The sequence below is a fragment of the Chlorocebus sabaeus genome, chromosome 20 (genome assembly GCF_047675955.1).
Source record: "Chlorocebus sabaeus isolate Y175 chromosome 20, mChlSab1.0.hap1, whole genome shotgun sequence".
Classification (NCBI taxonomy): domain Eukaryota; kingdom Metazoa; phylum Chordata; class Mammalia; order Primates; family Cercopithecidae; genus Chlorocebus; species Chlorocebus sabaeus.
In genome coordinates, this window is record NC_132923.1 from 103,311,161 (window position 1) to 103,335,544 (window position 24,384).

Here is a 24,384-nt window from a genome sequence, read left to right on the forward strand (position 1 = left end):
CTATGTCAGGTTCTGTGCATAGAGGCAGTGGATTCTAGAAAATGGCACAGACTCCGAAATTGCACCAGACCTAGTAAATCCCAGTGTGGTCCCAGCTGTGTAACCTTGAGGCTGTGGTCTCTCTCAGCCTCAGTTCCCCAACTTGTACAATGGAAATAATAATGCCAATCTTAGAGCATTGTTAAGAGAGTGAAATGAGATCTCAAGGTTCCTTGCACATTGTCTGGCATAGAGATAGTGCCTTCCCCTGGGGATGTCACCAAAGTTTCTCTCCAGCCAAACCTTCCACATTTCCTGTCCTCCAAGCCAGGCACCTGGATCTGCCACCAGGTGCTCTGACAGGCCCTGGGTTTAGGTCACTGCCTTACACCAGCACTCCCCACCTAGGGCCCTCCCTCCCCAGACTGGCAGAGAAGTGAGGTGGCTCTCTAAGGCCTCAGTGCAGGGCGTGGAGCCAGAAGTGGCAGGAGGCAGAATCAGGCTTGCAGGAGCCTGGAGGCCTCACAGTGCGTTGGAACCTGGCCCAGTGAAAATTCAAGGGGCTAAATTGGGTGGGCCACGTTTTTTGTTTTTGCCCCTTCTACCTTTGACTTTTTGTTTGAGGGGTAAAGCCCATCGTTCTCACACTCTCCTGGTGAGGAGCCCCCTCTACTATAAAAAGGTGGGTGGGTTGAGTCCCCAGCACCCTGATGTGATTCCCTGTCCTTGTCCATCCTGCTCCCTGGGTTCCTCTCACTTCCACCTCCTGGTTTTCTTTTACCTCTCTGACTGCTCCTTCACAGCTCCTCCATGGCTCCTCACTGCCCTTCAGAGTCTATCCTTAGCCTTCGGTCCTCTTATTCTAGAACATTCCACAGTTGATCACGTGTACTTCCATGGTTTCAGCCTCAACCCAAACTCTGGTGACTTCTACATCTGTTCTCTACTTGCATTTCGGTCTTCCTGTTAAACATTTTGATATGGCTTCCCTCTCAGCTGTCTCAAACCTACCCACCTGTGTAGTCTGCTGACAACAAAATGCCAAGACTGGGTGGTTTACATTTGCAACAACTCTGTTTTCAAATCAGATCACATGTATAGGTACCAGAGTCAGAACTTCAACAAGTCTTTTTGGGGGACACAGTTCACCCCATAACAGGAGGCCAGCCCATTTTTCCTACATGAACACTGTCATACCACAATGTCCCCTGGGGTAAAGATAACAGTTGTACTGTTTTAAGAATAGGAGGTCATGTGTCTAGAGAAGGCAGAACAGCACCCAGTTTCCTCCCAGTTCTAGGGGCTAGAAGTCCAAGGTTAAGGATTTGGCCAATTTGGTTTTTGATGAGGGATTTCTTCCTGGCTTCTGAGCCACCTTCTCACCATGGCCTTGCATGGGCTTTCCTGGGTGCATGCATACACAGGAGAGAGAAAGAGAGAGAGAGAAAGAGAAAGAGAGAGAGAGAGAGAGAGCGTGTGTGAGCGCATGAGCCTTGTGGTGTTTCTTCTTAGAAAGACATCTATCCTCTCAGATCGGGGCCCTGTCCTTATGATCTCTTTAACCTTAATTACTTCCTTAGAGGCCCCATCTTCAAATACAGTCACACTAGGGGTTAAGAGCCTCAATACAGGAATTTGGGGGAGTTGGGGGAACACACAAGTTCAGTCTGTAACACCATCCAAAACCAAGCTCCCCCTCTCTGCCCCCATGCTCATGACCTACACCTGTGTACCCCATCTTCACGAACAGCACCGCCATCCATTCCATCCCTAGGCCTCATCTCTGCCTCCTCCTTTTCCCTCTTCCCACCTCTGACTCCATTCCCAGATTCTGTCAGTTTTCCACGTCCCACTTCTCTTTCACTGCTGAGTTGAGTCCCTCCCTCAACCCCTCTCACTTGAATAACAGCAGAGTCTTCCTAACCAGCATCTCTGGCTCTAGTCCTCTCGCTCCCATCTGCCACATGGAGCAGTGATCTTCCCAGAATCCAAATCTGGCACAATTCTCTCCTAAAAAAATATGACAACTTCTCATTGATTTTAGGATAAAGTATAACATTTTCTACATGACATCCAAAGTTCTCCATAATAATAATTCCACCAAGTTCTGGTTTCTATGAATCCATTCAAGACAAAAATCTCTCCAGTCGTATAGGGCCTAATTCAGCGCCTGGCACAGAACACATGCTCAGAAAAGCTTGTAGAATTAAATTGCAATGAGGATCTACTCAGTCACAATCAGGTACCCTCCCCAGCACCCTCTTGATTCCCTTTTGGTCCACTTTACCACCGACCTAGTGCACAGATGCCAAGAGCCCATGCATTCTCTATTGTCCTGTAGGATTTGTGGTTGGGCAAACCCAACTTATAATCAGGATCTTCCTTTGACTCCCTGTGTGCCAGTCTCTCCTCATCAATGAGCCTGAATTTCCTAATCTGTGAAGAGGGGCTCATGAATGGTTATCTCTCCAGGGTCTCATGAGGACTCAGTATAGTGAAGCACCCAGCATAGGGCCTGGCATTTAGTAAATGCTCAGTTGGAAGCTTACTCCCTTCTCTGCTTTCCAAGGCCTGCAGCTCTTCTTCCAACCTACGTCATTGCCTGAAGCTTCAGAATTACCTCTTCCTCCTTTTTAGCCCCCTGCTATTCCAACTCCTGGGGAGTTCCACGCAGGATAGACATCTCAACTCAGGAATGGGCAGGGGGTGGGGGGGGGGCGCGTAGCTGGGATACAGGTTTCCCATAGGATGGCATAAGGCATCCAAGGGCAGAGGCCTCCCATATCCATCATTTCCACCCATTCCTTAGGCACACCTGGCTGCATCATCATCATCAATACCCACTCTGTCCCAATTTGAGCAGAGAGATACAACCTTAGGGGCAGGCAGGTGGCACTCCAGTATCATCCTTTCTTCCTTGTTGAAAGTATTAGCCTGGTGGGAAATTTGGGGCATTTGCTTCCCAGAGATTTCTCCAGTTCTGCTTGTCACAATCCCAGGTCTTGGGGTGGAGGAGGGGACTCCTGATCTGTCAATATCTGAGCACTCTGAGCCTGTCTCCCTCCATGGGGGCGACCAGCTGTGGGAAATGCATTCATAGTTGCAATTTCTTTGCTTCCCAGTAGAACAAGAAATATTTAAGGAACAGGCAATTAGCACTTACCAGAAACATTATAAAATTACATACAACTTGCTAACAAGTTTTAGCATCAATCTGGAAGTCTCCTTGCTTCCTTGCTGGAATCTGGAATCTGGCAGCTTCATGCTGAATCTGGGAGGCTGGCCCAGGGGAGGAAGAAGCTGGGACCTGGACCCTGCAGACATGAAGGAGCAGGGCAGTAGAGATTATGCAGAGGGGGTGCCCAACAGTCTGGGGCACTCATGTTAGAAATGAGCTCATCTGTTTGTTCAGCATTTTCTAAGGCCCTCTGATGTGTTGCAGACAATGTTTAGAACACTGAGGCTACAAGGACAGCAAGACAGTCTCTGCCTTCACCTAATTCATAGTCCATTTTCAGTAGCATAGAACAAGTGTTAGAGGACAGAGAAATACAAAGGAGGGGCAGCAAACCTTGCTCAAGGGCATCAGGGGAGTCTCCCTGGAGGAGGTGATGTCTGAAACTGAGACTTGCTTGAAGGATGAAAAGGAGTTTGTCAGACATCCTTGAGAGAGGGAACAGGTGGGCTTAGAAAGGTGACATGCAGATAAGATTGAAGCTAAAACCTCAGTAAAAATAAAGTCTGAGAGCAAGTTGGGGAGAAGAGGGCCAAGACTTGCTCTCTGCAGGCAGTGCCACATCCCCTTCTTCAGAACTTCACTCCGTGGTGGGCACTGCTGAGCCCCTGGAAGAGGTGGTGTTGGAGGCAGACTTCAAAGGAGGCCAAGGGCAGCTGACCAGCATCACTGACCGCTCCCTCTAGGACACCGCCCTTCCTCTTGTCAGATGCCAAGCACATGGCTATTTTCAGCCTCTCTTCTGTTATTTTCGGTACACCTCTACTTCTTGTCTTTTCCACATAAACTGGAAGGCCCAAACATTCCAACTTTGGCCAAAAAATCACTAACATGTTCCTAAGACGCTGAGTTTCCATGATACCTCTAAAAGTTTTTCAGGCACCGGGAGCCAAAGTTGAGCTGGATACAAGCAGCAGCTGCCTCTTCTCAAAAAGTCCCAGTGGGATCCAGCCTGTTCTAGCCCCTGGAGACTGGGCTGGCAAACAGCAGAGGATGTTACCACATTAAAATTTGGCAGGAAGTAATTTGTCAATGAGATGTACTCTCTAAATACATAGCTTTTGCAAATGGTAAGCTTCAGTTTGGGGCTAACGCAGACAGCTTGGAGGCTACCTCCATGTCCATTGTTTCCAGCCTCCTTTGGCTGGTGACAGACCCATGACAGTGTTATGGAGGAAGGAGATGGGGAGGGAAGAATGTCACCCACTTCATCCAGCCATACCTCCATTCCACTTGTGGAAATCATGTGCGGAAGAACACATCAGTCCCCATAGGTACACGTATAGATGTGGGGTCTCTCACCTCCTGGTGCCCTTCGCATCATCAGAAGTAGAAAAGCAGAGTGGAGTGTGGTTCTGAGGCAATCCAGGTGATCTGGGCATGCCCACAGGGTGATCCTAATGCACCGAAGATGTCCTGGTCACTCACTAGGGGTTTGTGCTGATTCAACAATGGGTCTGAGCACTTAGTAGGCATAAGACACTGGGCTTGGTTCTGGAGATACAAAGAGTGGAGGGGATATGACCCTGGCTCTGAGGAGCTGACAACCCACAGGATGGAGCTTAAATGACTTATTGTTCATCAAACCAGGTCCTTCAGGGTCTCCCTCCAACCATTTCTCTGGCCTCTTCTTTCCATCACTTGAGCTTCCCACCACACTGAGCTTCTAGCTCTTCTGTAGACTCTACAGTCTTGTCCTCCGTTTCTCCTTTCCTCCTGTTTTCCTTCCATCCTCTCCTCCATCCTCCCCTCATCATTCCTCAAAAGTTTATTGAATCCCCTCTCTGTGCCCTGCACTTCACTAGAAAAGCTGGGATATAGACATTTCAAAAAACATTGGCTCGGTCTTCAAGAAACTTACCAATTAACAGTGGGAAACACACACCCAAAACTGCAGCACCCGTTGCTATAACAACAAAAATGTCCAAGGGGGCTGGGAGCGAGAGAGAAGGAGCTCCTAAGGCTGCCTGGGCGATTTGAAAGAAGGTCCCAGATGGGAACACACTTGCACCAATGCTGAAAGACAATTCTTTGTCTGGTAGACAAGCAAAGGGTGTTCATTTCAGGAAGAGAGGATGGTAGGTGCCACGTTAGAGCCGTGTGAAGGGCAGTTGGGCTCTGCAAACATCAGCGACAATAACACTGAGGAAATACGGCTAGTCACTGCTTACACACTGCATGCTGGACATTTTGACAATTATCTTGTGTACAGAAGCTCATTTAATCCTCACAACAACCTTGTTATTATTACCCTTTCCATTTTACGGATGACAAAACTAAGGCTCAGAGAAAATAAGTCACATGCCCAAGGTCTGTTCCTTAGTATTGGAGCCAGGATTTAGATCCTGGGCTTTGTGATGCCAGAGCTCTCGCCACTGCACTATTCCACCTCCCTACAGATCACCCAGTATCGTGCTGTGTGCATCTCAAGGTCGCCAATGGCCAAAGAGCAGGCTGGGTGGGAGGGGTAGGCCAGGGCCCTGCCATGCTGAAGAGTTAGGGTTTTAGTCTGTGGACTTGGGGAAGCTGTGAAAGGATCAATGAGCAGGGGATGGTAATCATCAGATTTTTCTTGTGCTGCTTTGTAGAGTATGAAATAGAAGGAAGAGCCAGGGGAACCATAGGCTGCTACTGGCACCCAGATGAGGAGCTGCAAGGGCTGAACTCAGGCAGGGAGAGACGGGGTAGAGAGCAGAGGGTTCTGGGTATGTGGGAGGAGGAGTCAACAGGAGGGGACTAAGGAGAGCTGAGGGAGAAGGACAAGGCAGAATCCAGGCTGACTCCCAGATTTGAACAACCTCTAAGAAACCTGTCCAGTGCTCTCAGCCAGAGGCCTGAGCTACCCCTTCTGCTATCACCCAAGTCATGTGGTCAGGTCTACATCCTCTCTATTGCCCTTGTCATTTGTATTGGAATTACCTACCTGACTATGAGTTCTCCAGGGGCAGGGGCTGTGGGGCAGACAACGCTGTACCTTTAGTGCTTAGTGTGGCATTTGGCAAAGTTTCCATGCAAAATGTTAGCTGAGCTCATACGTTAAACAGAGTATTCTGTGTGTTCCAGGGACTGTGCTAAGTGCTAGGTACACCGTGATCAAAGATACATAATGGATGCCTACCTTCATGGGGCTTACATTCTATGGGGTGGGAGTGAGGGAGGCTGGGTGATGAATCATCTTGTGCCCAATGCTCAGCCAGAGCTCCAGAAGAACAAATTTTCATCCTTTTATTCACTGTTATACCCCCAATGTCTAGAACAGTAACCAATAAAATACTTGTTGAATGAACAGATGGGTAGTTACAAGGGGCATCATTGCTATAAAGGGAAAGAATAGAGTGCCAAAATGGGAGGGTTGCTTGAGCCCAGGAGTTCGAGGCTGCGGTAAGCTGTGATAGCACCACTGCACTCCAGTCTGGGCAACGGAGCAAGACCCTGTCTCAAAAGAAAAAATAAAAAGAATGGGGTGCAAAGAAAGAAAAGTAAAAGGGAAACGTCTAAGATCTAAGATGTATGGTCAAGGAAAATGTCTTGGAGGAGGTAACATTTTAAACCAAAGTCTGTTAGTGCAAGGCGTTAGTCATGCCAACAGAAGAGGAGAGGAAGCTCAGGCTAGGGGAACAATGAGTTAGTGAAGGAGCCAGTGAAGCCTCCCAGCCTCATGTGAAAGGCAGCAAATCCTCATCTTCCTCCAAGCAGTGCCTCCCCTCTTGGAGCACATCAAATAGTGAATTTATAGAACCACATGATACAGTCCATTCTGTACAGACATTTTCATAAAAGATGATTTCAATTGGGTATTAGAAATGGAAAAACCTGGGGAGAAAAGTGAGGTTGATCACAGATAATGGGGATAAAACAGCCGAGAAAGGGGAAAGCAAATATGCTGAGTGGCAGAGCTCAGTCATGATGGACTTCTGAGGCATCTTAGAAGCAATCATCTCGTGTTTTCCAGTTTGCTTTTGGTAGGCAAAAGGGGAGAGACAGGAGCAACGTTCATAAAATGGAATTATATTAAACCAGATAACAGGAAATTGCATGTGTGATTTTTCTGAAGTCAAAATCCATTTATCTATTTGCAATTCTGGGTCCTGACGTCAGACTTGGTCAGCACCTGACCAGAAGTGTCAGATCAAACACCTTTCAGGCAGGCCAGTAGAGCACAGGGTCCCTGTGTTTCCAGCAGGAGTTGACTCTGAGCTTGGAGAGAAGGCTTAGGCCAGGACAGGAGGCGTCAAAGGGACAGAAGCCAGCCAGCAGCCCCGTCTGCCTTCCTGGAAGGAGCTCCCAAACTCTCACCCCACCCTGCTCTGTTCTTCCTCTTCCTTCTACCCAATCTTGGTTCTCTGGGCAACACATCCCCCTATGCCTTGGAACTCTTTGCCAAATGCTCCCTTTAACCTGAGTTCCCATGAGGTCACCACGACCCTGTAGCCCTCTGCAGTGCTAGAAGCTCACTTCCCCACACCGAATGAACTTCACCTTGAGAGGGGCTCATATGCTCGCTCGCCAATGCCGTTCCACCCACATGTAAAGCCCTTCCCCTTTGACCTTATGCTGTCTCCAGCTCTGACACTTTCTATCCCTCCTCATCACTGTCACTGGTCTCCTCCTCTTTATTTGCCATCACCTTGCCTCTCAGGCCTTGACCTTCTCACTTTCTTTCAGTGTACTCCACCCTGGCTACAGCTGGACCTCATCATCAAGCACCTCTGAAATCTCAACTCCACATACTTCAGCTTTTTCACATGACACTCCCTCTACTCCTGCCCATCATCCCTTCCCAACCCCTATTTCCCCTATCGCCCCCTGGTCCCTTCACCTCTTTCCTTCTTCATCCTAAGCCCCTTGGATAACACTTTGGCCATTCTTTTGAACAACGTCTTCAGCTCCTTTGCCCCACTGTCTTCCATTTCTCTAAGCCCAATCCCCCCTCACTCAGTCAATCCTCCTACCCCTTCCTCTACTTCTACAGGAATCGAGTGGTCAAGGGCTGCTGGGACAAGTCATATAGCCCCGCTTGGTGATATCCCTATAAATGAGTCATCTGCACCCTCGGTGGGCCCCAGAGGTACATTTTAATCCATCTAGGCATGATTTCCTCTTCTCCAGAGTGACAGCTTCAGACATTCTCCTCAAGTTGTTTTCCCATGACTTGTCCCTCACCTTCAGCAAAGACTGTGACCTCCTCCACTTAGAAAATAGAGCCTGTGTCATCACAGGATCTCCCTTGGTCTCCTGCCATCCTACTTGAAAACTCACTGCCACCACTTCTTCCCTCTTGACTGTGGTCTTGAGGGAAGGAGCATCCCTTGTGGTCTCTAATGTGTGCTCTCAGTCCCATGCCTCTCTCCTTCTCTGGAGCCCCTGTAGGGGACCCCCTTCTCCTCCAAATCTTCAGCTAACCATTCAGTACATCTTTCCTCCCATCCCTTTATTCTTCTCTAGCATTTCAATATGGTCAAGTTTCCCCTGTACTAAACTACTTTAACCACTCCCACCCAGGCCATATGCCTCATGAGCTGCTACCTAATTTCTCTGGATAGAGTGGTATCACCTTCTCTTCTCCTGTTGGGTGTTGGCCTCATCAGTACACACAATCCTGACAGTATCAATGTGACCTCTTTTTGCTAACCTGTTTTACAATCCTATATAAACTTCCCTGCAGCATTCAATGCTTTTGATCTTCTTGAAACTCATTCTTCTCTAAGCTCCTGTGACCCCACTCTCCCAGTCTAGCATTCTGCTGGTCCCTACATTGTCCCTAACTGTCCTGTCCTGGACCAACATCCCTTCTCACTCTCCTTGGGTCGTTTCATCCTTCTCGTGGCTTCTTTTACAATCTACGAGCTGAATTTCTAGATCAGACTTCTCTCTTGAACTTAAGACCCATGTAGCTACTTCCTACTAGATATTTCTACTTGGAGGTCCCACTAGTACCTTAAAACTCAGCATCTCCTACTGATGATTCCATTCAGACCTATCTATACCTCTTCTTGCATTCTTGTCTCAGTGAGGGTACACCCAAGTGCCAAGACCAGGCACTTAGTTATATAACTAAATGTTAGCTGTGGCAATAACTATTGGGTAATTACTGTCACTCCTATATCACAGTCCTACAAACAGTCTTACCTCTGGAACTTGGCAAGGGTTCTTCCCTCCATCTAAGGCCCTTCCTTCTCTCCTGCTGTTCCTTTTCACCTTCCTGGTTCCACCACAGCCTTAGGGCCTCAGCCTGGACACCACATCCTCCAAGAAGCCTTTCCTGACCCAGGACTGGGACTAGGGTCAGGTGAGCAGGGCACTCATGAGCACGAAATTTAAGTGATGGGGGGAAAAAATGCAACAATTAAGATATATAACACTTAATGCAAATTGTTTTAAAAAATAATATTAATGTGAAATGTCCATGTTAAAACACATCAACATTTGAATCAAAGACAGGCTCTGACAGTGCTGGGACTATGGTGAGACCAGTGAGGTGAGTCATCTGAGCATAGGGTTGGATCCAGGCTTTATTTTAAATGTTGGTATTTTTCTTCATTATGAACTGGATTTATGGCATTAATTGTGATTTTCTAAAAAAAATATTGCACTAAGATATTATTTGTCATGATAACTGAGATTTTGGTGCCCCTCGAAATTTTGGAGATGAGGTTAGTACTTCCACTCTCCACACCCTATTTCCAGACTGATTCTCCAAGTTTGAGTTAGGTGCTTCTCCTATGTGCATCCACAGCACAAATCCCCTGTATCATAAACACCTGTTTCTTTGTCTGTTCATTTCTTGAGGGCAGAGACCATGTCCAGATGTCAAGGATCTAGCACAGCAACTGGCGCACAATAGGTGCTCATTGCATTGTGCTTAAGTGGGTGCCTGTGATTGAATGATGGTAGGAGAAAGTGATGGGTGGGTGGATGTGGGCATGTGCACAGGGCTGTGCCTGCACAATGGGAAGCCTGGGCAGATTCCTTCATCCCCCTTAGTATTCCCTTTCTCTTAAGCCAATCACAGACTAGCTGCTGTGGGCAGGAACACAGGCACACGTACCCCACATGCATATCTCCTACAGCAATGGTGGGGCCTCGCTAGGAAACCTTATATCTGGGTTCTACCCCTGGCAGCAGGAAGGATCCAGCTCTGGCTTCAAATGCTGTGTAACTTTCACCAGGTCTCAAAATGCCTGCAGTGACAGCCCTCACACCCCAGGCTATATCCCAGAAAGCATATCTGGGGACATCTGGAGGCAGGTGGGTCCTGCTGCTTGCTTCTCCACATTGACTTATCACAGGGGCCCCTTCTTTCCTTCAGATGCCCTGGAGCTCTGGGACCTGGAGCAAAGGGACCATGTTCCTGGAATGCCTCAGTGTATCCCCTCCCCCATCCCTGAGCCTGAGCAAAGCCAGCTTCAGAGGGGGTTCAGCTATGTTTTCAGCAGGCGTACTTGTAGAGGGTGAGGCTGGGGCACATGTGAGGTGAGAGGCAAGTGGGCTGACTTACATTTGAGATGCCTCACACGTGGCACATGGTCATACAGACTCCCCTGCACAAAGGGGAGGACCCTTGTTGCTTGACTTAGATGATCACACACACACACACACACACTCTAACACACACACAACCCCAGCCATAGAATGCCTTGTCCTGCCTGCTCTCAGCACAAAGCTGACAGCCTTTGTTTTGCAGTAACATGAATGCAACAGTCAAGAGCCTATCCATAAAAGGCAGTGCCTGGAGCTGATGGCAACTCTGACCAGCCCACAGAAGCCCCACAGTGTGGTAGGAAAGCCTTTGTAGAATCATCCCTGTCAGGATCACACATACCAACTTCAGGGACTGTGGGTGCCTGACAGCCCATGATGGTGTCTACTGAACAGGCAGGGTCCCTTTGTCCTGAGAATCCTGGGTAGGTGTCAAAAAAAAACTCCCCTGATGACTCTGGGCCCCTCTCTCCCAAATCTCAGGACTCATACAGTCCTCACCTCACTGTCTGGCACTGGCTTCATGACTTCCTGTCTGTCCTGCAGGACGCCCTTCTCCCTGGAAACAGAGCTCCTCCCCAGAAACAGAGCTTCTCTCCTTCCCTCTTCTTCCTCCTCCCTTCCACCACCCCCTCCTTGTCCATCTCTCACAGCATTAAGCACAGCATGAGTGGAAGTGGGGGTGACTCCAGAGGAAGCTCTAGAGGCTTGGCCAGGACATACTCCTTTCCAGAAGCGTCTGAGTCCTGACTGCCTCTCCAGTGAGGTAGCCAGCCCATCATGCCCACTGGGTTCAGGACCCCCAGAGCTGTCTCAGAGAACCCACTCCATGTCTGACTCACCACTGTTGACTCAAGTGAACTTTCAAAGCATACTCAGTGAGTCATTTGCTTCATTTTACCTGCTACCATCTCAAATTGAATTAAGGAAACATCTCCATGAAGGTGCTTCCACGTCAGCAGGCAGTGAACATTTATTCTCAATTAATCTCTGGTTTGGGAAAAAGACAGGGAGCAAAGCCTCAACTGCTGTGTCATCTTGCACTTGCCTTTGCTGCTCAGAAATGGACTGTACTTGAGATCTGTCATGTGACATTAGCAGTTCAGATGCAAGATTAGGTTCAGTGGGGAAGTCTCCAAAGACTTCTAATGCTGTGGAATTTGTTGCTCCTGGGACAGGTAACCTGTGAAGAATGTAGACCTATCTTCTCCCTAAAATTGCTTCACCTCATATTGGATTTAGGGAGGGATAAGGGGTCAAAACATCCAAGCATCTAGAACACTTTATGTGGACACAGAGTCTCAGGCACTTGAGAGCTGGAAGCCCATTCATCCTAGGATGCTGCAATGAAACAGGACATTGCAGGATTTCTCACAAACCTCATTCCTTATAAGAACATTGAATCCTACCTGTGTCACTCTGAACACTGACTTATGGCAGAAGAGCAGCAGAGCATGTCATGTGGACCTTCAGCTCCAAGAGAGGTATAAAGTCACCTTTTGTCTCTGTTTTCTCATCTTCCTGTCTTTCAGAGATCGAGCAGGGCAGTTGCGGTGACCCTGGCATACCTGCGTATGGCCGGAGGGAAGGCTCCCGGTTTCGCCACGGTGACACACTCAAGTTTGAGTGCCAGCCCGCCTTCGAGCTGGTGGGACAGAAGGCAATCACATGCCAAAAGAATAACCAATGGTCGGCTAAGAAGCCAGGCTGCGTGTGTAAGTGAGCAGGGAAGAGGCCACGCCAGGGTCTTCACCGAGAGGCAGGGGCCCATTTCCTAGCTAGTCCAGGGGCCCCATCCCTGGGAACCTTGCAGGTTGTAACAACAGCTGCACTCTGGTTGGTTTATTCTACTCCTCAGAACGTTGCTGGTGGGGTCCTCATTTCTGGTAGGCAAAGTCGACTATAGCACTGAGAACAAGTGCTCTTGACATTTGGTGATGTTCTTCAATGCCATCTTACCCTTCTTGGTGATCCTTAAGAGCAAGGAGATACCACTGGGGCTTAGCCCACCAGGCTCAGACCCAGATATTTCCTGCTCATCCTCATTGCCACCACTGGCACCATCTAATCAAGCAAGGTGGAAGGGACTGGCAAGTTTGTAAGATTGTAGACACCACCAACCTTCAGTGCTGTGGGAAACTGGCCTTGCCAGGATATAAACAGTTTCCTAAAATTGCTTCATCTCATATTGGATTTAGGGAAGGATAAGAGATCAAGCTATCTTTGCATTGTTGATCTTTTGGGGAAGGGGTTGGTGTTGAGTGGTCTGTTCTGTAGAGATAACAAAGAAGCCCTTCTTCCTTCCTCTTGGATGACCTGACCATACTTTGCAGCACAAATGACATCTTAAATTTTCAGTCACAGCGGGATTGGCAAGGATGAGGGGCTGTGTGTAGCCAAGGGAGGCCCAGGCATGGTCTCTGTTGGGAAATCAAAATTTCCAGCTTCTCTGGGCTGTCACGTCTTCTCCCATCCCTTGTCACTCCACTTTCTCCATCTCTTTCCATGTGCTTCTCTCAGGGAAAGACAGGCATCCTGATCCTCAGATCCTTCCCCCGGCTCATTGTGTTACTTGGGGTCTTGAGTTCTGCACAGTAGAGATCGGTGATCCCTCGGGGCTGGGAGAGGAATAGCCTGGGAGACTGTCAGGGTCTCTGTGATGACTGAGAGTTTGGTGTATGAGTTGATGAGTTGGGATGTACCATGGTGATTATACTTTCTAAATGAAACAAAAATCACTTTGTCTGACAAAGCATTTTGATGACTTTTGAGTTTATTTATGTAAAAAGTCTTGAGAGGTTTAAAGATCAAATCACCCTTAAATACACATTGAACAAATCACCCTTATTGAAAAAAAAAAATTGAATGATATCTGCCCATCTCTGCTCCCCACTGTGGTTAGAATATAGAGCCCAACAGCATTAGCCGCGTAGCATGCTGGGAGCCACAAGGACCTGGAGGAGCAGGGAGCAGCTCAGGGCAGGCAAACACAAAGGCTCTGTCCATTGCAGAGACCAAGCCCAGGGACGGGTGCACGGGGCAGGGCTCTGTAGAGGCAGGGCCTGAGAAGATAAAGGTACACACAGTGGGAGCCCCAGGTGCCATGGGGGCTTAATCTCTTCAATCTATCTAGATAAAACAAGGCAGGGAGAAATGGAGGAGGATCTAGCTTCTGTGACAAAGAGCTGGGAGGATTGACATGGGAAGCAAAACCAGCCAGCCTCTTAGGACCAGGATAAGGTTCACTGTTTCTCAAGCTGAAAGAGGCAGGTAGCAGAATGCCAGCTGAGGGACTGCTGCTTGACCCCTCCAAGAGTTTACTTGGCTCTTTGGCTCTTAGGAGCAGGTTTAGAACATCCTTGTAAAACCTTTACCAAGGGCAGAAGACCTTGAAGTGCTGCCCAGCAGGCCCTTGGTGTTCACAAGCAGGGCTGGCAGCCTCCAGTGAGCTGGGCACTGCTTGCAAACAGCTGAGAAGGAAAGAGGATAGGGCTGTCTCGACAAGTATGTGTCAGTGCTCCCTGTGGTTTAAAACAAGGATGAGGGGCCTGAGGCTTATGGATGAAAGCTAAGCAGGTACTCTGGGGAGACGACATGGCATTTCTTCTTCTAGACAATTCTGGTTTAGAGCAGGATGACATCCCCGGCACTTCCATCACGCAAGTGTGTATGGACATTGGAGAGTAACGGGACACAGCCTGAATCTCAGGGATGCTGGCTTCCATGAAGGAAGCCAGAGGGAACAAACTGGCCCCATGCCTTTGCAGCATATAGCCAGGTCACACTTGCATTTCAACAAAGTGAGGGACTTCCATCTGCCCACTCTCTACTGAGTACCCAGCAGGCAAGCTGATGCTTTTATAGGTCCTGGGCTTTGCCCTCAGAGAGCTCATAGTTCAAGTGCTGATAAGAAAGTATGGTGATAAGAAAGGCCTGGTGCACTGAGATGACTTTGGTTTCAAAATCTGAAGACCAGGTTCTTAGTTCTAGCTCAGCTTTGTGACTAAAGCCAGGCATCTTCTCTCTGGATTTTCATGTACTGACCTATCCAATAGGGTAGCACTCCATTCTGGCTCCAAAAATTCTAAACCTCTATGATCATATTTATAGAAAAAGATCACTATGACATGAATAGTCCTCACATATTCCACAATAAGTACCTGGAAGCTACTTTGAAAGTGGATCGTTACAGAGCAGGTCATACTTTGGTTGGGGAACAGTGTTAAACTTTGGTGTTCTGCTGTTAACTCTAGATCAAATATATTATAGTGTTATCAATAGAAAAGGGACAATACCTATAAACGTCTATAAAAATATAAAATATAAGGTTGTTCTCTGTGTTTTATAAAGTGCTTATAAATGTACATACAAAAGCTCCTCTGGCAAAAGTCAGCATAAGTGCCCTAAATTTTACAATACATTAGTCACAATAAATATTAATACAATACTTGGCAAACAACATTGCCCTTTCCTTATTGAGAGCTAGAAGGGGATTGGGGATATTAGTTCAATGGCTCAAATTTCTTTGAGAAGTTGTCTGAATAGATGCAAAGTATTATATTGTTCTTCTCTTGAAACATTTTCTTCAAAACAACTCTTTACTAGGGAATTACCCTGCCAAGAATCCACAAATACACTCTTCCTTCATGTTCCAAAACATTTTCTGTAGCAAGCAGAGACTTCAGAATCATTTTGTTGGCTTTCGAGCTGCCCTCACAGTAGTAGATGCTCAATAGATCGTCTTTTGTTAATTTAGGTTTTTAAGAAGATGATTTATCTCACAGTGAAAAACGTTTTGAAAGAAAAGATGGAACCAGCTTCTTTGCTCTTACTCTCTGGTCCTTAGTTAATTCACATCTTCAGGGACCCATGCTCAAAATCAATGGGAAGTAATACCACTTTCCATCCATTCAAGCTATTGACCGCCTGTCTTCCCTGTGCTGAGCACCATGCATTGGATTCAGAGTTGTTCATTCTCTGCCTAGGAAATTTGCTCATCCTGGCTATCATGGTGGGAAAGCTTTGGCCAGGCTGCACATATTCTTTACCTTCCAGAAGCTTTGCCCATTTTACCTCCTTCCTTACAAAAGAATAGAGAGCATTTCCCATACAATCTTGTCCAGTTATTCTTCCACCACAAGAGATACAATGGGAAGGAAGATACAAATAACTGATGGTAGTTTGCACAATACTTCATGCTTTGTTGACAGGCTGGCAGAATGCTTCACACTTCTTAAGGAAGCCAGGGAACCAATTATCAATCCATTAGCAGCCACTTTCAAAAGAAGCTTCAAAACAGCCTTCACCAGAGATATGCCACGAATGCATGAATGCACACTTTCCTTTTCCATTTTGTAAACCACCTTAAGAAGATGTGAATCCTAATTGCTCAGTTCTTAATGTGTATAGTATATGTGTGAAATGTGAAGGCAGGGACTTCTTGGATGTATACGATTTAAGTAACAAATCAGCAATCTAATCTTGAGAGGTCAAGGGAGGGAAAATTGAATCCTTGGGTGCTCAGGAAAAATGTCCCAGAAGATACAAGACTTGAGCTGGGCTTTTGGAGAGTTGGAAGGGAAAGTAGGATTTTCTAAACAGAGATGCTGTGGGAAACAGCCCTCTGCTGGTATCTTCCGGTCCTTTATCCTAACTTCCTCTTACTTCTCCCACCTTCTGTTCTGGTAACACACACACAGACACACACACACACACACACACACACACACACACACATGCTGGAATGAATTGGGTAATGGGATCTGCAAGAAGCTGGTCTCTCCCGTGGACCATTACTCTAGAGTCGAGTTTCTCAAACTTAGCACTATTGCTATTTTGGCCCAGATAATTCTTTTTGTGTGGAGCAGTCTTGTGTATTATAGGATATTTAACACATCTGTGTCCTCTGCCCACTAAATACCAGTAGCACCCGCCCCACACACCAGTTGTGGCAGCCAAAAATATCTCTATACATTGCCAAATATTCCTTGGGGGAAAAAAAATCACAGATGAAGAACCACTAGTCTAGGATAACTTAGTTTTGTCAAATTCCAAATATGAAGAATCCGATGGATTCGTGTTTTAAATGAGGCTATGATTAAAGTCTGTAGCATTATGACAATGGGAAGGTATGGGTTAGAGGAGGATGCAAATTTTATGAAATGTTCTACATTATTGGGAAGATATGAGTCCTCCCTACTATGTTATGGAGTATTTATTCTCTCAATTTATAGATTAAAACAAGGTTCAAAGAAATGTAACTAACACAATGGCCATAGAACCACTAAATAATAGGCTGGAATTTGAGCTATTAATTGACAGAGCAGCAATTTGCACCCAGGTTCTTGCTGCAAGTCCTGCACTCTCCATTGTGCTAGATTTCTAGAAGTTTAGGGATCATCTGAAAAGTAAGGCCAAGGAAGCCTTAGGGCAAAATTCTAGGCCAGAGTACAGAAGCAAACTGCTGGCTGAGTTACCTTCATGAAGTAACAAAGGTTGACAAGAGTTAGATAAATCCAAGAAAGATAGATTTGTGACCCTTATTGGAACTCTGTCAATATTGTATACCCCCAACATATAATATACTAGGGTTGGAACCTCTTCTTAATCTTTACTTTTTCTCCTTTCCTTCTACCCATTCATTTATTTATCCATCTTGATTTATTGAGTACCTGTTATGTACAAAGTCAGCTGCATAAGAGGGTATGGCTGTTTCTGGTCAAATTCTAAACTGAAGGGCCTTTGGGGATGATCCTGCTCAGGTTAAAGAGACAATCTCATGGTGCCATGTTCTATATAATGTGCTGTAACTCTATCTCTAGACGTATCTGGAGCTCAAGGGCCAATAGTTGACATAGACTTTTGGTATGTTCTCATATCTTTAAAGTTTAAGCTAATTTAATGGTTTAAATAAATCTAAAAGTTTAAATAAAGAAAATATTCATATTCTCTCTCCCTTAAACCAAACTGACTTCAAATTTGACCAGTCTTTTTTTATTCTTACCCACCTATACACATATGTTCTGTGGTCTTCATCAGAGTGGGCATACCATTTGGCATTCTATGTTTTAAAGCCCATATTCTGTTGTGAATCTTACCATGTTGCTACATGTATTTCATAGTTATCATTCTTAAAAATCTATGGGTTCTTCTGTCAAGTGAGTAAACCATGACTTATTCAACCAATTATATTCAATTATTTTATATAAGGCTATAATGAACATCTTCAGGCCTATGGCTTTTTCTTCTCTTGAATTATTTCCTTAGAATAAATTTCTAGGAGTGACATTATTGGATCAGGGCATGAATATTTTTATGACTCTTGATGCATACTATTGTGTGGTTCCCCCCATATATTGTGTCGGTTCATAATGCCGTAGCAAAAGCTGTAAGATTAAGAACAAGATTCATAAAATGTGTGATCTTTCCATCTAGAAACATGGCATGCCTCTCTTTCATGTGTATCTGCTTTCACTTTTCTAAAGATAACAACTTTGTGGTTTTCTTCATTTAGGTCACATATATATTGCTTGTAAACTTTATTAGCGTCACTAAATTCCAAATATTTGTGTGGCCTTTTAAAAGCTGCTAATAGCTAGAAGTTGAATCTAATTCTGTAGCACACCTTTGTTGACTACTGTAAAGAGCCCAAGGTTTAGTGCCGCGAGTTCAGAGATGAATTGGGCACAGTCCATGTCCTCAAGGAGCTCTCTTCATGTGGTGATAGACACCATTATATAAATGAAGCAGGCCCTTGTGGCTTATAATTTAGTTTTTCAATGAGAAAACATTGGTGCTGTGAATATTAGGTTCATTCTTTTATTTAACACGTATTTATTGAGTGCCTGCAATGTGGCAGGCATCATAGTCGGTACTGAACAGAAGAGCAACAGCCCCTCTTCTCAAGGGGCATAGACTTGACATCATCTCTGTTAGAATGGTTGGGCCCGAAAGATGAGAGGCCCTGCTCGAAAAGGAGACATCCAAGAGGCAGCAGCGGGTTCTGGGAGAAGCCATAGGGTTTGGGCCTATGCAAAAGGGACACGTTCCATAGATACATTGACGCACACAAAAACACCCATGCACACACGCACGCCCACACTGCAGGACTGGATACTTGGGTTTGCAATGGTTCCTATAGGGGTTGGCTGCTGCCTAATGGATGTGAGTGAAGAAGGGAGGTGGGTTTATGGAAGCACAGTCTGGAGACAGACTGCTGGGTAGCCATGGGCCAGAGACATGTCCCTCCTGGGGTAAGAGGTATAAAAGAGGTGTCTGGAGGACTGCCAAGATTGCCATTGCAGGACACTGGATGGAGACTTCAGTCTTGGCCTTTCTTCAGCCCACCTGGGTCCAGCCCTGTCGAGGAGGGACATGGGACATTTGCTGTTTCCAATCCCTGTATAGCGACTATTGGTACTGACATGTGGCTACTGGGGTGTTGGTATTTTCCTTCCCATTTGAAGGCATTCTTTCTATACTGTCTGTAGAAATTCTTTGTAGTATTTGATATATGTGTTTTCCCAATCATTTTCCCTTTTTGTTTTCTATTTTTCACTGTATAGTTGTCTTACATTTCTGTATAAACAAATCTCTCAGTATTTGTGATTTCTTTTCAAAGCTGACAAAGTTATTCTGCCATGGATCTGAGAAACAGTTCATTTTATTTTTGGTTATTTGTCAGTAACTTGATTTTTTAAAATATAATTTGTTTATCTGGAGTTTACTTAGATGAATGTATAATATTGTCCAAACTATTATGCAGTTTTCCAACACAATTTATTAAGTAATTCATTTCCCTTTTGATTTGAGGGAAATGAATTGTTTTATTACATACTGAATCCTCAAATGTAGTTAAGTCTATTTCTTGAGTCACCACTTTGTTCAGCTGCTCTATTTCTATCTTAGCACTGGTATTGAATAATTTTAATTGTTGTTTTATAATGTGTTCTAATATCTGGCAGAGCTAGAAACAACTCCTTCCTCCCTTAATTATTTTCTCTTTCAGAATATTCATTGTTATTCTCATCTGTTTGTTGTTCAAGATTAATTTTAGAATCATTTTGTCAGCGTAAAAAAAAATTCCTATTGGGATTTTGTATGTGCACTCCTGTTAAAATATAAATTAACTTGAAGAAAATAGGCATTTTTATAATACACAGCCCTCAAATCCAGACACATGTTTTTGTTCGCCTACTTTCGTTTTTCTAAATATAACATCTCCATGGTTTTCTTCATATAGGTCACATACATTGCTTCACATACGTTGCTTGTTACCTTTATTCTTAAATAGGCAGGTCCTTTTTTCACTTCTCCTCCCACTCTGACCTCAATGCCACATGCACAGGTGAAGCATGCTCTATTTTCCCTCCTCTCTATGGCTGAAACCTAATGTTCCCTGTAAACATACAATCCCAGATTTTCCAGGACAAATGTAATTTCAAACATCATTTCCCTTGGCCCAGAAAATATGATCACAATAGCTAGAGTCCTTGGAAATTGCCTTTTTCAAATGATCAGAGCCAGAGTTGGGATCAGCAAAGGTTTAAATGCATCAGCCTCAGCATGGGGGATAATATTCCTGGGAACTGTTTGTGATCAGGCCAGGGACGGTGATCAGTGTGAGCTTCCTCTGCTTAATGTAACATTCTCCTCATTTCCCTAGACTTCCTTCAAGGTTTCATTGACCTACAGATGGCCCCAGAAAATAAGCAGGGAACTTAGGGAGTCCCAGGGCTTCCTCCCTCTGTTATCCAACCCTCGAGAGCCTGAACACTGAAGACCTGCGTTCTCCCTTTGCTAGTGGTGGGCAGAGTGGGGGGTGCCCGCCCTACAGAGTGCGCCCAGTGATATGAAGGAGACGTCGCCTTGAGTGGAAAGACAGGGGTGGTAGCAGGATGGGGGAGGGTCTGTATCTGCTACTGTACTGGAGAATGGGCACTAGTCATAGCTAGTCAAGCATCCCAGGGCCATGGGGCAGCCTGAGAAGGGTATGCCAGAGTTGAGGGAGTCCAGGGCTGAAAGAACTGACCCTGGATGAAGGAATGGGTCACAAAGGAGGCTGCTGGTGTGGCCTCTCAGAATGTACAAGGAGGTGGAGTCCATTCTTGTGCTACCAGGCCAGTATAGGTCACATCATTGCTTGTTACCTTTGTTTTCAAATAGGCAGATACTTTATGGGGGAAGGAAGCTTCTGGATTGAATCAGGTCCTTACCCAAGGGAATAGGGTCTATCCCGGCCGAGTATATCCCTGACCCAGCCAGCGGCTTCAGTCTCCAAAAAGAGACTTCAGTCTCACATCAGAGACTAGAGAGAATAGAAGCCCAGTCCCTGGGCTGGGGCATACATATTGAAGAAGGGTTAGCAGGAGAGGGAGATCCTAAAACTGAGTGAACCTATGGGTATGCTGGGCTTCTCACAAGCCTACCAGTTACCGGCCCTGTGCAGCCACACACACCTCACCCCACCAGTTTGTGGGAATGGACCTTCCCAATGTACCATCATGCTTAGCTGGGCTTGGCTCAGAATCTGGCTGTAAGAACCGAGCCCACGGGATCCAGGTCTTCAGTGTACCTGGCCAGGGTGAGATCACGCAGACTGAAGGGATGGCTCACAAAGGAGGCTCCCAGCATTTCCTGTCAGGATGTCCAAGGAAGTAGTCAACACTTTCCCTGCCAGGCCAGTGTGAGTCACATCACTTGTTTCCTTTATGTCTAAATAGTCAGGTACTTTATAGGAGAAGGAAGTGTCTTTGGTGGCCCTGCCTAGTCTAAAGTAGACCCAAACCCAGCTAACCATTAGAATCACCCATAGGCCTTTTAAAATACAGAATTCTTGACCTTGTCCCCCAAAATTCCAATTCAGTAGGTCCAAAATGGGGCCTAGGAATTGTAGTTCTAAAAAACTCCTAGATGATCTAGACATTAGGTCATATTTCTGAACAACTAGTATGGAACGCATACTGTATGCCAGTTCCTTGGGGGAAGTTTTGTGTCATTTCTGTGAGGTTTGATCCCTTGAATTCCTCCCTTGAGTTCCTTTCTTGAATTCCTCTGGGCTAACAGGAAGGCTTGAGCTCTTGGATTACATCATGCCAAGACACTTTTTTCCTAGGTAATACTTGTGTCATGCCAAGACACATGGGGTTGTGACGCATGTGGTGATATGTTGTGTTCATATGCTGTTGCTATTAAGTTGGCCAGGCTGAGCTGCCATAACTCAGTTGTTAGGATGATTGTAGTCTCCTAGGGTACATGGGATGTTGACCTCCATGTTGGTATCCCATCAAGGAATGAGATGCATGGTCCAGTACTCTGACATTACAACTTGATGTTTTTCATTTAATTTAAATGCAGCAAAATGTGGAAGGGAGTGGGTACTATGTACTGGCCATTACACTCAGCACTGGGCAGGTGATGAAGATGATTCAAACATGGTTCTTGCCCTTGAAGAGCTCATAGTCTAGTGAGTAAGATAAGCATGTACTTTTATTTTAAAGCAGTCTCTGAATTATTGCAGTCATAGTTGTGGTCACAAAGTGCTACCAGAATGTAGAGGAAGAAGAATTCATTCCAACTGGCAGAATTTCAGAAGTCTTCTTGGAAGATTGTAGCACAGGCAAAATTTCAGTCCAATCCAACCCAGGAATCTGTCCAAAACCAAACTGTGAACACAGCTTAATCCAAGGCCCAGTTCAAAGGCCTTATTCCTACAACTAAGAGTCCTGGTCCAAGGTATATTAGGACCACAGCTACCTGTGTGGAATAGGGACTAGGAAAACTGGCCAAGCTTTAGGAGTCTAATCCTGGGCTGTGACCTCTACTTATAGGGGAATGGGGTATCTCTGTCATTCTCACTTCAGCTTCCACCTTTGGGATCAAGCCAACAGGCTCTGTTTTCTCTGTAAAATATGCAAAGCTTGTGTATGTGTTCTCCACTGTTCTCTGCCATGCCTGACTCAGAGAGCTATGGAGGCCAACACAGAGTTTCCCCAACCAGGGTCTGTTTTCACAGCAGCTGGCTCAAAAGCTGGAGCATGAAGTTCTGTCAATACCCCAACCCTGTTCTTTGAGCCTCTTGGTGAATTTGTCATCTTCCTTGAACATATGTGCATTACTATCAGCCCTCAGTGACGTGGGTGTCCTCAGACTCTGTGGTCCTTGGGGAAGGCACTACATACGTTTTCTAGGGTTTGGCTTTCTAAGAGAGCCTTGGGTTACCCCTCTTGTGTTGATTGGCCCTTCCTCTAGGTCTTATGTACAAGAGCAATCTTTTCGGGGACTCAGGGGAGGTGGGTTCAGAGAAAAGGTTCCTGGCCCTAGGCTACCTAATCAACTCTCATCTTGCTCTGGGACTCAGATCAGACTCCCCCATGGTCTTGCAGGGAGCTCTCCCAGGCTACCTGTAAACTCCCTTGGATTATTGTATTTCCCCTGAAGGAAAATCCAAATGTACTTCCTTGTGTTCATGGAGAACAACCAGCATGTATTCTTTTCCAGTCTTCAGTGGGTCGTGGTCTGGGGCATGAATGGACTATGGCAGTTCTAGACTCCCTGAGTGAGGATGCTCTGATGAACAGGCTTAGAATGCATGATGAAGGTCTCTAACAGAGCTCAGGGGCTCAGGTGAAGAGGACAGGCCCTGGGTGCCTCAAAGACCAAGGGACCTGGGCCTATAGTCCTGAGAACATCCCCTGAGTTGTTGAAGATGTGGTCCACACCCTTTCTTGAATTCCTCTGGGCTAATGGGAAGGCTTGAGCTCTTGGATTTCATCATGCCAAGATACTTTTTTCCTAGCTAATAACTGTGTCTGGCTGACCAGGTTAATAAGAGCAGCTGAAGCTAACCTTAGCTGGGCATAGAAACCAGCTGGGATCTACCCATGTAGCAAGGATAAGACCCTATGAGTATCACTCATAGGATCCTGGGGGCTGGGTGCAGGCAGCTGTGGGATCTCACAGGAGATAAGCACTTTTGAGTAGCCTTTGCTTGCGACATGGAAAGACTGGGTCATCTGGACTTCTCTCTGTTTCCCAACATGTCACAGTTCCTCAGAATCTCACAATGAGACTCAGGACTGACAGAATATCCAACACTCAAGTGAAGAGCTGTTCAGTACCAGGTACCCCCGTGCAGCTGATAGTGCCTCTCCTTTCTAAGTGATCTGCCCACAGATCTGCTCACAGAAGGTGCCTCACCAGGTCACAGTTGGCAGCCGAGCAGTCAGTCATTCCTGCAAATGGAGAGTTTTGTCAGAATCTTCTGGACTTGGACTTACCCGTTCATTCCTTGAGGAGAGGAGGGACTGATGATCAAAGAGCAAACCTTTTGGCCTGGAGTCTTGCTGGATTGAGGGCGTGATATGGGAGAAGTGGGGACACACCACTTTTGCTGCCTTAGTAGGCTGGTTAAGACTAGGAGATACACCAAGCAGAAACATGCATGGAAACACCTATCAGCAGCAGAGTGGGGATGTCTCTCTTGTTTCAAATTCAGCCAAAATTGAATGTATACCTTCCCTGAGCCCAGCATGGTGCTGTGCTCCATGCCTTCACAAACTTCATTGCATTGAGTCTTCACAACAAAGCTGTAATTTAGAAGTTATTAATCCCATTTTTATACACGAGGGAAAGGACTCAATGATATAAAGTAACTGCCCTCTTCCTCCCTCCCAAATGTGTACAACTAATAA

General features: G+C 46.0%; 1 protein-coding gene across 7 annotated transcripts in view; it reads left to right on the forward strand.

Annotated features, from left to right (window-relative positions):
- CSMD2 (CUB and Sushi multiple domains 2) overlaps positions 1-24,384 on the forward strand; it is a 654,890-nt gene that overhangs the window by 384,060 nt on the left and 246,446 nt on the right. For 6 of the 7 annotated variants that reach the window (XM_037996751.2, XM_007979489.3, XM_073007520.1 and 3 more), the window contains exon 13: positions 12,226-12,408. The exons of the other annotated variant lie outside the window; for it this stretch is intronic. In XM_037996751.2, coding sequence (XP_037852679.2) covers positions 12,226-12,408 — 183 coding nt within the window. The remainder of the gene's footprint in view (positions 1-12,225; positions 12,409-24,384) is intronic. 7 annotated transcript variants of the gene reach the window in all.